Here is a 15093-nt window from a genome sequence, read left to right as displayed (position 1 = left end):
GTCGCACAACTTGAGTGTGATGAGGGAGGAGATGCTCCAGCGTCAAATGTGGGAATTTTAAAGTGTTTAAAGGAGCTTGAAGCCGGATTGAGGCAGGATTTATGAAAAAAATTCGTATACGTTTTAAGTTTTCTAGTAATAATGTCAGATGAAGCGTTCCAAACCCAAAAGAATGAGCCCTCTAGTATATCTGTCCGTTGCCTTGAACAGGCTGTGTGCTGCAAAATGTGCTGCAATTCGGTCCCGAATTTCCCGCGCTGGGCGGCGGATGTGACGTCACATGACGCTGCATGTGCGTTCTCCCCATTCTCCCGTGCCGGCTTCGCTGTTGGCTGCAGTACCCCCAACGGTCGTCGTGGCGAATGGTGGCGCTAGAGAGTCTCATTTCTTAAAAGGAGCCTCAAGCTCCTTTAATATTAAAAGTTATTTGAAATGACTGAGCGGGTGTGTCCAGACCTCTCACTGGCAGAGACGTTTCTTTAAAACCATATTTTTAAGACCATAATATTAAAAGGAAATCCAGAAAATAAACTAAAACTGAATCAAATTTTAAAATAGAAATAAAGGCTATAGTAAGAGAATGGACCTGCTGTTATCGCGTGGTTACAGTTGCAGTTAGACATCGAACACTGAATAAAACAACCAGGGATCTGGTTCTATGCTGAATATTCAATTATATTTATGTACCACCACCAGCCTTCTGTTCTTCTTCTGTTCGTCCCTGTGCTACAACAGTCTGTCAGCTTTTTGTTGATGCAAGTTGGATCACCGGCCTTTTACTTCACATCTCAGCTGCAACAAAGGTCGTGTGTTTCACGTTTCATGTCCTGCCCTCCCAAGATCCCCAAACTCCCTTCACCCTGCTCTTGGGTTTCTAAATATCTGGTGGACCTTGGCAGTCAGGTACACACTGAAACTGAGCCAGAACTTTGTGACAAATTCACATCAACTACTCTGACCTCCCTAGACGATGAGGTTTTTCATCACGTAAAATACCCAGTCGGACGTATTTCTCCTTTTATGAGAGAGTCTCTGCAAGGGTTTGATAGATGGTGTGTGTCTGCACGTACTCAGTTTCTGTCTTGGGTAACGCACAGCTTGGCTTTTGTTGTTTCTTTTGACAGTCTTGAGGCTTAGGTGATGTATTTATCCAACGCACAGGAAGAAAGATAAAAAGACGAAATGGTGTGAGAAAGTAAGCATTGGTCCATAGCTCTAGTTGTTTTCAGGAGACGTGAAAGATGAAGCGAGTCATGGAGGGATAAGTAAGCTCGGGGTAAACACATGGGATCTCCCAGCAGATGGCAAAGAACAGGATAAAAAAGGATAAAGAGAAATGCGAGAAGTCTTCTACAGTGACCAAGTCATTCAGCCTAATTCAACCTGATCAAACTTCTTTCTTAGACTGAACTAAAGGCAGATAGATTAAATATACTGTTTATAAAGCCTTTATGACTATATGATATCCATTTCGGGATTAATCAAGTATTATTGAACCACATCTTTCTACACACATGAAAATTGTGGATAATTTGGACAGCTTAGAACAGGGATCGGCAACCCAAAATGTTGAAAGAGCCATATTGGACCAAAAACACAAAAAACAAATGTCTGGAGCCGCAAATGAATGAAAATGAAAAGTCTTGTATAAGCCTTAGAATGAAGGCAAATGGCGAAAGGTGAAATGTCGAGAAAAAAGTCGAAATGTTGAGAAAAAAGTCGAAATTTCGAGAAAAAAGTCGAAATTTCGAGAAAAAAGTCGAAATTTCGAGAAAAAAGTCGAAATATCAAGGAAATAGTCGAAATTTCGAGAAAAAAGTTGAAATGTCGAGATTAATGTTGAAGTACAATCTCGAGAAAAAAGTCGAAATGACGAGAAAAAAGTCAAAATTTCGAGAAAAAAGCCAAAATGTTGAGAAAAAAGTCGAAATGACGAGAAAAAAGTCGAAATGTCGAGAAAAAAGTCAAAATTTCGAGAAAGAAAGAAAAGAAGATAAAGAAAAAAGGAAAAAAAGAAGAAAAAAAGAGAAAAAAGGGAAAAAAAAGGGAAAAAAAATTAAAAAAGAAGAAAAAAAGGAAAAAAAAAGGTCAAACATTTCTGAAAAAGCTCCAGGAGCCACCAGGGCAGCATTAGCCGCGGCTCTAGAGCCGCGGGTTGCCGACCCCTGGCTTAGAAGATGTGTTGAAGGGTTTACTGACTCGTTCCGTCCTGCAGGACGGTCTGAGGGCATCTACAGCAAGCCATGCCGCCATGACAGGAGCCCTTCCAAATCCAATGAGGTCATCAGTCCAGAGGTCCTGAAGATCCGTGCCGCCCTATTCTGCATCTTCACCTACCTGGATACCAAAACCCTGCTGAGAGCCGCCGAGGTCTGTCGCAACTGGAGGTTTGTGGCCCGTCACCCAGCAGTATGGACCAGGGTGCTCCTGGAGAACGCCCGCGTTTCTTCCAAGGTGGGGGGCAGGATGGAGTTGATTTGCAACGTTTTGCAGAGGCATTGGAGCCTTGAGAGTAATTTTTCTGTTGTTTTCTTATGTTCTCCTAGTTACTGACCACATTGTCCCTGTGGTGCACTCAGACACACTCCCTCATCCTGCAGAACCTCAAACCAAGGCAGCGAGGCAAAAAGGAAAGCAAGGAGGAGTACCTTAAAAGCACACGGTGAGGTGCAGACTGCTGCTGCTGCTGCAGCGCCTTTGTCAGATGATTGCCCAGTGACTTTGAGGTGCTGCTTTGAAAACTGGTGAACCAAATGAAACAGTGATTGATGAGAGGAAGCCAGCAGGAGGAGCGTGACTGATGATTACTGATGGGTTAAAGCCGATTATATTCAGCATATGAATCCTCAGTTTTTACTTTCTGGAAGAAAATGGAAACTGATGGAAATCAATTAGGATCATTGATTTAGTTCTTAATGCCCCACAGACTGTTTGTATTGAACCTTCCTCTATGATCTGTGAAAACTTTGCTAAATCTTTTCTTTAAAAAATCTCTTACTCCAGAGTTTTAATCACACCTGGTGCCCATGGCCCCTCAGTCTGCATCCCTGGTTCTGCTGTTTTTAACCAGTTTGAGCCTGTGATCCCATCCTTTTTACAAGAGGTTGTTGCACATCTTAAGCCCTCTGATTCTCCTAAAGATTTTTTAGCCCCTCCAAAGAGGTTTTTTCCACTCTAGGACCATCAGTGCTTGCAGCCATAAACAGGAGTCTGTTTTCAGATGGTGTCTCTATTGGTTTTAAACATGCAGTAGTTCAACCTCTGGTTAAAAAAAACAAGGTCTGGATCCCACAGTCCTTGCAAATTTCAGGCCTATTTCTAAATGACCATTTTTATCAAAGATCCTTGAAGAAAAACTGTTTACTGTCAATTAACAGCATTTCTGGAAGAGCACAGTATCTTAGAGCGTTATAGTCTGGTTTTAAACTGTTGCATAAGAACTGAATCTGTCCTTTTAAATGTTTTTAATGACATACTTTTAGCTACCCACTCTGGAACTTTTTCTTGTACTTTTAGATTTAACTGCTGCTTTTGACACAGTGGACCACATCATTTTAATTTCTCATTTAGATAAGTGGGTGGGCATCAGGGGCAGAGCACTTGAATGGTTCAGGTCCCATCTGAGGTTTTTGTGTTGGCATCCGTGACTCTGTATCCTTCCCTAAACCCAATTCATGTGGGGTTCCACAAGGCTCAATACTGGTCCCTCTTCTGTTCTCTCTTCACCCACTTGGCTCCAACCCTCGTATACATGATTTTTCTCTCAACTGCTATTCAGGTGACAGCCAAATGTATGTGCCACTGAAGAAGAATAATAATGTATTTTAATCAGGCAAAAACTGAAGTGATATTTTTCGGTGGCACCACTGGAAACCGCCCTCTAGATCTGGGTTACCCGTCTCAATACATGAAACCAACCATCGCAAGTCTCCCAGCTGAGGCTATTGGCCAAGTTAAAAGCCATTTTTACAAGGCAGCCCTTTTTAACAGTAATCCATCCATTTGTCACCAGTCAGCGGGATTACTGTAATGCACTCCATGTTGGGGTTAGCGGATCTTCTGTTGCTCATCTGTAGATGGTTCAGAAGGCAGTTGCACGCCTGTTAACTGGCCCACATGAGCAAGGTCACATTTCACTCATTTTAGCGTCATTGCACTGGCTGCCTCTGCATTTTAGGATCCATTTTTGAATTATTTTATTTGCTTTTAAGTCCCTAAGCAGTCTAGCCCCCCCCCCCCTATCTCTCTGCTACATCCTTACATCCCTCTCGCTCTCTCGGGGCAGCTGATCAGATGCTCCTAAGTGTGCCAGAAACAAAGAGTGGGCTCAGAGGAAACCGTGCTTTTGCAGCTGTAGCACCAAAAATGTGGAATGATGTGCCCTTGCTGGTTAGACAGCCCCCCCCCCCCCCCCTTCTGTTTTTAAGAGCTGTCTCAAAACCCACCTTCTCTCCTTGGCCTTTGGCACTAATTAAGATGTTGACTTCAAGCTGTTTTTATTAATTTTGTATCTTTTCATTTACTTTGCTGTGCATCACTTTGGTCCACTGTAGCAGCTTAAAGTGCTTTATAAATAAAGGTGGGCTGGTATAGTATGGTTCTCTGTGTGAAGGGCGTAAATAATACTGCATACAGTGCCTTTCAGTTCAGGGGCTGCTTAAATAAACGTTCCTTGTCTTGTATTTATTGCTGCAGTAAACAACATTTTTGTGAAGTGCTGCATATTAAAAACAAATTCTCTGTGTTTTATCTCTTTGTAAGTGGCTGTCTTGAGGAGGGTTTGGAGGCGTTGTTAAAGGCCACAGGAAGTAAATTATTGATCCTGAAGATTTCCCACTGCCCCAACCTGCTGACTGATCGCTCGCTTTGGCTCGCCAGCTGCTTCTGCCGAGGCCTGCAGGCCGTAACCTACAGGTACACCACCATACCCAGAAACCTCTTGAAACTTTAAGCTCCAACCAGACCAGAACAACTGATGTGCGACTCCAATTTAGAAAAAGTTGGGACAAAATGGAAAATGCAGATTCTTACATTTACTTTGGCTATTTTGGTTTGTCTGTTTGTGTTTTTCCAAACGGTATGAACCCAAGATCTGTCCCCTATCGCCTTGTTCTTGCTCAGGACCAGGACTGAAGTTCATTGAAGTGAAGATTCAGAACAGTCTGTTTGGTTCCTTAGCAAACCTGCTTTTATAATTTGCTGCATTGAATACTGAATTTTGAATCTGAGGTGTATTTGAATGAACTAGATTGGATTTATTCAGTAAATGTACTTTCCTCCCCTGCTTGAGTGATGCGTTGCTAATGTTCAAAAAATATGGTTTCATAATATTCCTGTTGATTTTGAAAAAAAAAACGGGAAAAAAAAGGAAAATGTCCCACTTTAAAGGCAGCATTTATTGCTCTATAGTGTAATCTTCTGCAATTTCGCTTCCATTGTAGGATTTTTAATTTGTCAAGGACACGGATACAACAAAACCACAAAGGCTTCTTTTGTGCAGAAGAAAAGTTTCAAGTGATATTTGTGATTTTTTTCTGTTCTAGTGGTTATTTAATCTATTATGTAATAATGCTTTTTGGGGCAGTTTTGTCCAAAAGATTAGAAATCACATTTCCAGGTTTTGCTTGCGGTCAATATTCTTTTATTCCTTGAGTTACTGACTACAATTATTGAGAATTGTTTCTTTTGGGGGAGTGGGGTTGTTCTCTTATATTTCCATAATTTTCTCATGTATTTGTTGACAAACGGATGATCCTCTGCACATCCTTGCACCACTTTTGCAGATATAACTTTACAGTAAATTATGATTTCAGGCAGTTTTTAAAATTTTTGTTTTTGTTTTTTTTTTTTGCACTGGCTCATTACTAACCCTAAATGTCATTAATCTAATTTTTTTCACATGTTACAGGAATGTAATGCAAGAACAAATATATACTGAAAAATTAAGAAAAAAACAAAGTTCATACAGGTAAAGATGAGAAACCATGGAATATCCTGGGTTCATTCTGTTTGCAATGAAATTTAAGTAAATGTATGAATTACAACATTTTTTTTTGTCTACATCTCATATACTGTTCTTGCTTTTTCTGATTCGAGCTTGTACGTCTAGATAATCTAGATCAAGGGTCGGCAACCTGCGGCTCTAGAGCCTCTTTGGCTCTAGAGCCTCTTTGGCTCTAGAGCCTCTTTGGCTCTAGAGCCTCTTTACCGCCGCCCTAGTGGCTCCCTGGAGATTTTTCAAAAATGTTTCACCTTTTTTTTTTTTTTTTCTTTTTTTCCTATTTTTCTTCTTTTCTTTTTTTCTTCTCTTTTTCTTTTTTCCTTTTTTTTCTCTTTTTTTCTCTTTTTTTCTTTTTCTTTTTTTTCTTTTTTCTTTTTATCTTCTTTTTCCTTTTTTTCTTTTTTCTTCTTTTTTTCCTTTTTTTCCTCTTTTTTTCTTTTTCTTTCCCTTTTAATCTTACATTTCGACTTTTTTCTCTACATTTCCACTTTTTTCTCTACATTTCCACTTTTTTCTCAAGAAGGTACTTCAATATTAATCTTGACATTTCGACTTTTTCTCAAAATTTTGACTTTTTTCTCGACATTTCCACTTTTTTCTCGAAGTGCATAATGAAAAAAAAATCTTCCCCCAGTCATAACTAATATAGAAACATGCAGCATGTGTTGCCTTCATTCTAAGGCTGATACAAGACTTTTCATTTTTTGCAGCTCCAGACATATTTGTTTTTTGTGTTTTTGGTCCAATACGGCTCTTTCAACATTTTGGGTTGCCGACCCCTGATCTAGATAATGTTCAGTTGTGTCTTTTTTATTTATCTTCCAGGAGTGCCACAGACCCAGTTGGCCAGGAGGTGATCTGGGCTCTTGGAGCAGGTTGCAGGGACATTATTTCTCTACAGGTGGCGCCCCTACACCCATGGTAACAACATCTTTTCAAAACTGCTTGTAACTTAAAACCCTACTATACCAACAAATAGACAACTTTAATGTGAATAATAAGCAAAATGACTATTCAGAAACAGCTTATTCTCTAACTTTCTGAATTGTCCTAACCAGCAAAAACACACACAACCAATTTTACAACATGTATTCATTTGTTTAGAGCCCTGTTTCAGACACAGTGGTCACAAACACTATCCTATTTCTCATTTCACACTGAATACCTGGCCCTAACCTTTAGTGAAATGTTTTGTATCCTGCAGCCAACAACCCGCTCGCTTCAGTAATCGATGCCTGCAGACTATTGGGAGATGCTGGCCGCATCTCCGTGCTCTTGGAGTTGGTGGCGCTGGATGTGGGATTCAGGGACTGGCGTCACTGGGTAAACTTTGCAAAGAGGGTCCTCTCTATGCTACAGTCTTCCGTGTATAGTAGTCCCAACACTGCGACAGCCTTAAATGATGACAACTGCTTATAATAGAACAGTGAAGCGACACACAAAGCTTTGAGTGTCTACACAGCAGCCGATAAACTCACTGACATCATGTGCAGTTGGTGCTCTGATTCATTACATATCTTCTCATTACCATTCCTAAAATGCAAGCCTTTGCTTTGCATATTTTTGACTCCTCTTTTATCCTTTTATGTCCTGTGCAGCACGGAACTGCATGCGCCTGCAGGTGCTGGAGTTGGACCACGTGAGTGAAATCAACCAGGAGGTGGCAGCAGAGGTTTGCAGAGAGGGCTTGAAGGGTCTAGAGATGCTGGTGCTCACGTCCACTCCAGTCACTCCCAAAGCGCTCCTCCACTTCAACAGTGAGTTTAAAACTCCCTTCATACGAGTATATGGGTAAAGTGGCAATGTGGAAACCAGTATTAGTGGGGGAAGGTATTGAGCATGAAACCATAAACCAGAGCACCCACTCTGCTTCCTGCCTCAAATTCCTAAAGAATACTTTGTAAATGTTGTGCCTTTACATTTCATGAATGCATGATTAAATCTGTCTATAAAAAAACCCCCATAAGAACCCTGTGTTGATGCTTCTTTGTTTCTCCTTCCAAAATTGTAGGCGTTTGCCGCAACCTGAAGTCCATTGTGGTTCAGATCGGCATAGAAGACTACTTTGAGGACCCCAATAGCCCAGAAGCTAGAAAACTGTTCGACGAGATGGTTAACAAGCTGCAGGTAACGGCAGCGGAGTGTCTCACAGCATACATCTCATGCCACATTACCTGTGATTCCTCTTTTATAAATCCTCCTGATGTGTTGTAAACACGTTAACAAATATGTAAATTTGCACATTTAAGATCCTGACTGAAGGAAAGTGACGCCTGTGGTTCTCTGTGTGAGTTTTACTTCAAACACGATTTATCAGGCCCCACTTGTCGTTGCTGTGTCACCAACTATATTTCCATTTCTCCATTTCATTGCTGACTGTTTGAATGTAACGGCAAACAGGAAAGTTGAGTGTCTCGATACAGCTCTGTCGAGCTCCCTCTTGGAAGTTTATTTTCTGCTTTTAGCCATCTTAGGGCCCGATTTACTAAGATCCTAAATAAAGAGTACTAAATTGCGTGTGCACTGAAAAAGTTTGTGCGTGCTGTTGTTGTGTGTTTTGCGGGTGATCAACTAAGATTGCGTGCGCAATTGATAACAGGTGCAAACAGCAGTATTTAAATGAGGTGGTGCGCGTCTTACGGTTTGCGGCGCAAACTTTGCGCCATGGAGAGTCTGGATGGAAAGCAGGATAGTTGCAAGCGCAAAATGAAATTTGACGAGTTGGAGAGATATTAGTGGAAGAGGCAAATTGTTGTGCCGTATTCAGCACCCCTGCCGTGAAAAGCACCCCCTCGTATATTCAATGATAAGTAGACCTAGAAAAAAAACAACACACTGACACTTCAATATATTTATATATACACACTCACACAAACACATACTTAGGAGTTTATATTATATATATTTACAAATATTATGGAAGACAACACAGTAAGCAGGCTATTAATTAATGACATCAATAACCATTTACCCGATTTTTGTTATCTGTGACTGTGATTGTGGGAAAGTATGACTATTGTGGAATCCATGAGCGCATTTAAACATGAATCATTAACACAAAACTGGACGCTAAACAGAACGTGACACGGAATGAGAATATCATTTTTGTCAGACGAGGGGGTGCTTTTCACGGCAGGGGTGCTGAATACGGCACAACACCGGGGTATGACAACTGCAGAACAGGCGCACAATAAGAAACACTTTTTTCTCCATGAAAACACGTGATTTATTTATTATCACAAATAAAAAAATGAATGTGCCTCCTGTGGCAACCTTTTGCTGAATAATACTCGATTTAACATTCAAATAAAATATTTCTCCTTTTGCATGTGGAGATTAGCACCTTCCTTTCGAACGTATTAAATACAGACGCAATCACAATCCCCGCAAAAACTTTCAGGCTTGGTAAATCTCATTGCGGGTGGTAAATGGAGATATTTGCATTTTCCCCTCCCAGTATTTAGCGATTTCTGGCGGGTACGCCCCATATTGATTATTCATCAGGGCAAAAGTACTAAATGAATAGCGTGTGCTATTTTGCTCATTTGAGAGGCGCAGTCCTCTTTGCACGCTGTTAGTAGATCAGCTGGCACATTGGTTTGCGGGTGCTGTCAAGTTTGCACACGTTTTTACACACGCAAACCTTTAGTAAATCAGGCCCTTAGATATTTATTCAGTTAAGCAAACAGTTGTGAAGTGGATCCGATGAGTCTATCTTTACCATCATTAAACAATGACTCAGCCCTTGAAGTCTCCGTGGTGATTGGTTGTGGACGTACCGCTGCTATCCCACACAATGAGACTTACTTTGAGAGTTGTTTTTGTGGCTGACCACGCACAATAAGACATGTAACACACTGGGGAATATAAGATATGTTTTTTGCTTTTTTTTGTTACTGTGGGTTTTTGATGAGTCAGGTTAAAGTAAGATGTGATAGAGATGAAAAGTTGTATCGCAGCGGTGGCCTCTCCAAATGCTGCAAACAAGCGTGATTCACTTTTCTCCCTGCTGCTTGTTAAAAAGTGGTTATTGTTCAACACCACTGCTTCTCGTTATCTAGAGGTGAAGGTTTGGGAGCAGCACAGTCATGCAGTCATCTCAGCCTGTCATCTGTTGTACACACATTTTGCTGATGGTAGAGAAGAAGAAAATGAAATAAATAAAACTGGTCTGGTAACATGTTTATTTTAAATCCTTCCCATTTTCTTCTTTCAGGCTCTGAAGAAGAGACCTGGCTTCTCCAAAATCCTCCACGTGAAAGCAGACAGCCTCTGCTAACGTCTTTAGTGCACGGGTCTTTCTTCTGGTCTCTACGTGGCACAATCTCGGCTCCAGTTACTCAGACGGACCCGGCCGGTTAGAGCCCATTTCCTGGAGCTGAATGCATGTTGAGCACCGACACAAACAAAGACGACATCAGCTTGATGAACATGGTCCGAGGCTTGAACCTGCAAAATCCGTAAAGGTACAAATCTGAAATAGAAAATTTGATGAATATCTCCTTTAACGTCGGCGAGACCATTTCAGCGGCACTGTGTATCAGATGAAGAGTCGGTTTAAACCTCACAGACCAAACAGCTCTCTGATCCTCCCGCGCTTGTCATTAGCTTTCACCATAAAAGTGGATTGTGTCTTTGCACAGAGCCAAATCCTTTTCTTGAGACACTCTGAGCTGCATTTTTACTGCCTGGATCTACGTAAAGACTGAAGAGTACCTTTAACACCAACAGGTAGATTGCATTTACATGCACTTCACTACAGATGTACATAAAACAGCAGGTTTTTTTTGTTTATTTTTGAGGAGTCTTAACTTGTCTTCAAGGGTTACCAGGAGCTTTACGTTTGTATCCATTTGGTCCTGCACTGCTGTTCGCTGAAAGTGGACAACTTTGCAAACACTTACTGCTTCCACCCAGGACTCTCATGTGCTGCAGCCGTTTCCGGGGGAACGGCGGAGACACTGAATCCATCCCCCCTGCTTCCTCACGCGAGAACAAAAACCACGCCACTAATCTGGATTCAGCATTTTTTGCTCATCGTCGTAATTTTCCGGGTGCCGTTTTGTGTCGGAGGTACAGAATGCAGTATCTGATGTTACCGGTGCCATTTGTAACCGTGTCTGTCCTTATTCCGGTCAGCGTTTTCTCCCATGTGCCATCAACGACGGGGAAGAGGGACCATGCTGGACGGATGTTTGACGTGTCAATACGAGCCTCTGAGTTTGATTTGAGCGGAAGAAGCTCCAGTTTGATCATAAGGTCTCGTGTTTCATATAGAAGACGGTCTGCAGGTGTACAGGTGCTGTTGTCTTTGTGCATCGTTTTCGATTTTCATACTGAACAGTGCCATTTCTATCCACAGGGCTGTTGGCGGTCAAAGCCCTGCGTTACTATTCATCAGCTGTCATCCTCTGCCTCCATCTGCTGGTGTTTTCATGCAGTACCACAGCTGTCACCCAGCTGCTGTGATGCAGCACATGTACCCTTTGCAGGATGGATCATGTTTCCCTTGAGTGTGCAGAACTCAAAACCAGGAAATTAGGTGTTCAGATATAGTCCTCAAACTATCAATTTGATTTGGTTACAGTGAAGCTTAGACAACTTTAACAAACTATGATTAGCAATACCCATATTTGTGACAAAAGAGAGCCGTGACCTCTTTCCCCTGCTCTGGTTGGAGCTTTTTTTTCTCTCTGAGATGATCTTAATCTGGTGGGTGTCTCAGTTTCGATCATATTTGTGGCTATAAACGGTGGGTGTTCAGCATGTGTGTGTTTACAAGGCATGTAGGTTTTTACAAAAAACCACAATGTGGAGGTGCAGGATCCAGTTGACCCACACTATGGACCAAAAAAATCCATTTGTATGGACGTGCAATATCTCTTGAGCACATCGAAACCACTTTGGTTGACTGAATTTGTGCACATGTGTTTTGTAAAAGGTTAAAAATGAATCGTACTACAGGAAGAACAACGGAGTTCTTCCCTCTCCTTTACTGCAGGTTATTCACCGTGCAGACCTCATTTGTGACACTGTCTCCACAAGCCAGATCAATCAGAATGTCTCTTAGGATTAAAAAGAAAAACTAATCGGAAATAATTAACTACAGCTAAGAAGAGATGTGTTGTAGAAATGCTGTGAGAACAGCTGTGGGTATCTGCTCCTTTATGTTCTTCCAGTTCTGCATACATACAGTATTTATTATCCACTACTGCGATTGATTGTTGGCTCAGTTTAACTGAAGGAAGCGAATTTACTGGAAAAGAGCGCAACTCTGCCGACACAATAGAGGAAACGCAAAGCACTTGTTGGGTTTAAGTTTCAGACAATCCTGCCTTCATTATCAACTACTCTTTACGCAATGTTTGTAGAGGAAAAAAAAAGAAAAAACTTGGAAAAAAATTGACCAACATGTGATGTTGCATAATATATTATGGTCATACTTCTGAGTGAAAAAGTTAAAGTTTACAGGTCTTCATTCTGTAAGATTTTTTTTTTCTCCAAAGCTGAATGAAAGATAAACATAGAGAACTATATTATGTATAACAGTAGTGTTGAAATTGCAGTTGTGTATTAGATACTTTATATTAAATGTGCATCAGAGTCATATAGAGATGGAAATTATTTAAGAAGAGGATAAAGATGTTAATTCAGCTATTTATTTCTATAAAAAGAGTGCTGTGTATAATGTTGGCATGTTTGTGTTCATGCATCAATCATTAAGTTGCCTTCTTAACTGTTTTGCTACTGTGGCAAGAAAATTATTAGATGTTTAAAGAGCTTTGATTGCCTGCAGGTTAATAATAATGTTCTCCTTTTTTAAAAAAAAAATCCTGTCTGTTGTTGCACTATAGAGGAAAAAAGATATTTCAGATGTTTATTATAAGAGTGTTGCTTTTTAATGTTTCTCAGTATTTAAAGAAAAATCAACAACAAAAAAAGCGAAAAGATTAAGCACTTTTTTTCTTGAACACTTTTCTCGGGCCATTGGTCATCGGTTTGGTTGGAAGGTTCTGTCCACAGGACGCCTCGCCACATCTGCTGATGTGAAGATCACACACTGGATTCCACAGAAAGAACATAAAATCACTATGTGGTAATACCCCTTCTGACCACATGGGGGCAGCATATTACAAAAAAGTTCACTTGTCAGCATCTGGTGTAACGAAGTGCGCCTCTAGCGGGTTAAAGTAGTGTTACTGGACTGTCGCCACTCATTAACACAGTATTATGCCCCCATGTGGTCACATATAGTATTGCAACATAAAATTACTTCCAACATGCTTAGAATAACTTAGCTTCTTTAACAGAGAACAGGCATTTTGTCTTACTTCTCTCACACCATCTCAAATACACTATCTCATTAGTTGGGAGGTTAAGAATGCTGTCTGATTCAGCTACATTAAAGTGCTTTTTAGGTTGCCAATATGACCTTATGCCCATCCTCGTGTTTATGTATGCGCATCACACTGTACATTTCATGCTCATACCTGTTTTGTTGTGACTGAACTGCTGCGAAGGCCTGTAGGCTCTCAACCTGCGGATCCGAGATACCAACTACACTGGAATGACTTTTCGGCGTCCGTCTTCACGTCTGCCTGATTCTTTTCAAGTCCAAAGCATCTAAATTTAAACTATTAGCATTAACACAATTATTATTTTATAGTTGTGTTTTTAATCAAATGTCCTCTGTTGCAGTTACATGAGTTCGTCACACTTTGCAATAGAGAAACCATGTGGGTGCTCATGTACTTTTCTGTACATATTTTTTCGTATGAACGATTGTACTCTGCCCATTCATCTCAACAGTGTTTTACACATTACCTCAATGCTTAACAGGGCAATTAAGTGTGTCATTTTCTTTCCTTTTTCGACTGCCATCATCTGCTGTGCCGGTTGGTTCATGAACTCTACTCATTTTGCTCTTGTAACAAAAATTCTGTTGTTGGAAAAAGACCCCCCTCCCCCTCCACTCCCTAAAAAAACAATAATCAGCCTTCTGCGATGACTGCAATAGATGGAAATGTTTTAGGAGTCATTTTCACTCATTTGTTGTCATCAATAAAACTGCTTTAAATTGTAATTTCATCTCTTTTTTTAAGTATATAATTTTCACTGTATTAGTGATTAGAGGGTCAAACTCATTTAAATATACAGTACAGACCAAAGGTTTGGACACACTCCAAACTTTTGGTCTGTACTGTACATATGTGAGGGGAGTGGATTCTTCCAGAATAAAGCTTTGAACAACACCTGTCTTTGACAGATGCAGGAAGGCCAAAGACACGCACATCTTCCACTTCTCTCCTTACTTCTCGGTCCAGCGTATTTTATTACAATCCCATGTTTTTGTTTGTGTTTGCAAAGATTCGGTGTTACCAGAATGTTCTGTCTCACCCGACGGGAAAGTACAATAATGGCAGATGAGCAGGAAGGTGACGCAGTGTGTTGACATGTTCCCTGGTGGTTTGCTTGGCAACCGCGCTCAGGATGCTCGACTGCATCTTGCACAGGAAACGGAGAACTGAAGTTCTATTTGAACGTCACACGCGACACAAAGTACATTTGAACTTGTGACCTTTGTTACCCTCGTCCGTTCACCACCTGCACACGGACCGAGTGTTGAAGGACAGAATTACTCCTAATTGATGTACCTCCAAATATAGTTTCACCAGGTCAGTTCCCAGGATACTTATCACTGAGTTTTACGTCTAAATCCAGGTAAAACATTTGTGTTGCTGGCATCAGTTGAAACAGAACCATTGATTATTTTTCTTTAATGAATTTGACTGTCATTTTTTTCTATAAAAAGTCATTTTAACCTAAGAAATAGTATATTAAAAATAAGTGTAACGTGCAACATATATTTTTTAAAATAACCATCTAGACAATGAATTATACTTCTATATATGAAGAGTCGGTTTAAACCTCACAGACCAAACAGCTCTCTGATCCTCTCGCGCTTGTCATTAGCTTTCACCATAAAAGTGGATTGTGTCTTTGCACAAGAGCCAAATCCTTTTCTTGAGACACTCTGAGCTGCATTTTTACTGCCTGGATCTACGTAAAGACTGAAGAGTACCTTTAACACC

General features: G+C 40.7%; 1 protein-coding gene across 2 annotated transcripts in view; it reads left to right on the top strand.

Moving 5' to 3' along the window:
* The window catches only part of fbxo41 (F-box protein 41), a 72777-nt gene extending 58786 nt beyond the window's left edge, over positions 1 to 13991 (top strand). For both annotated transcript variants that reach the window (XM_061717158.1, XM_061717167.1), the window contains 8 exons: positions 2216 to 2454; positions 2547 to 2662; positions 4762 to 4914; positions 6827 to 6922; positions 7206 to 7324; positions 7600 to 7758; positions 8013 to 8128; positions 10218 to 13991. In XM_061717158.1, the coding sequence (XP_061573142.1) occupies positions 2216 to 2454; positions 2547 to 2662; positions 4762 to 4914; positions 6827 to 6922; positions 7206 to 7324; positions 7600 to 7758; positions 8013 to 8128; positions 10218 to 10280 (1061 nt within the window). In that variant the 3' untranslated portion in view covers positions 10281 to 13991. The remainder of the gene's footprint in view (positions 1 to 2215; positions 2455 to 2546; positions 2663 to 4761; positions 4915 to 6826; positions 6923 to 7205; positions 7325 to 7599; positions 7759 to 8012; positions 8129 to 10217) is intronic.
* The last annotated feature ends 1102 nt before the right edge of the window (positions 13992 to 15093 follow it).

This window comes from Cololabis saira, chromosome 1, assembly GCF_033807715.1.
Source record: "Cololabis saira isolate AMF1-May2022 chromosome 1, fColSai1.1, whole genome shotgun sequence".
Lineage (NCBI taxonomy): Eukaryota > Metazoa > Chordata > Actinopteri > Beloniformes > Belonidae > Cololabis > Cololabis saira.
Note: the sequence above shows the minus strand (reverse complement) of the source record. Positions and strands in the feature narration are given on the sequence as shown.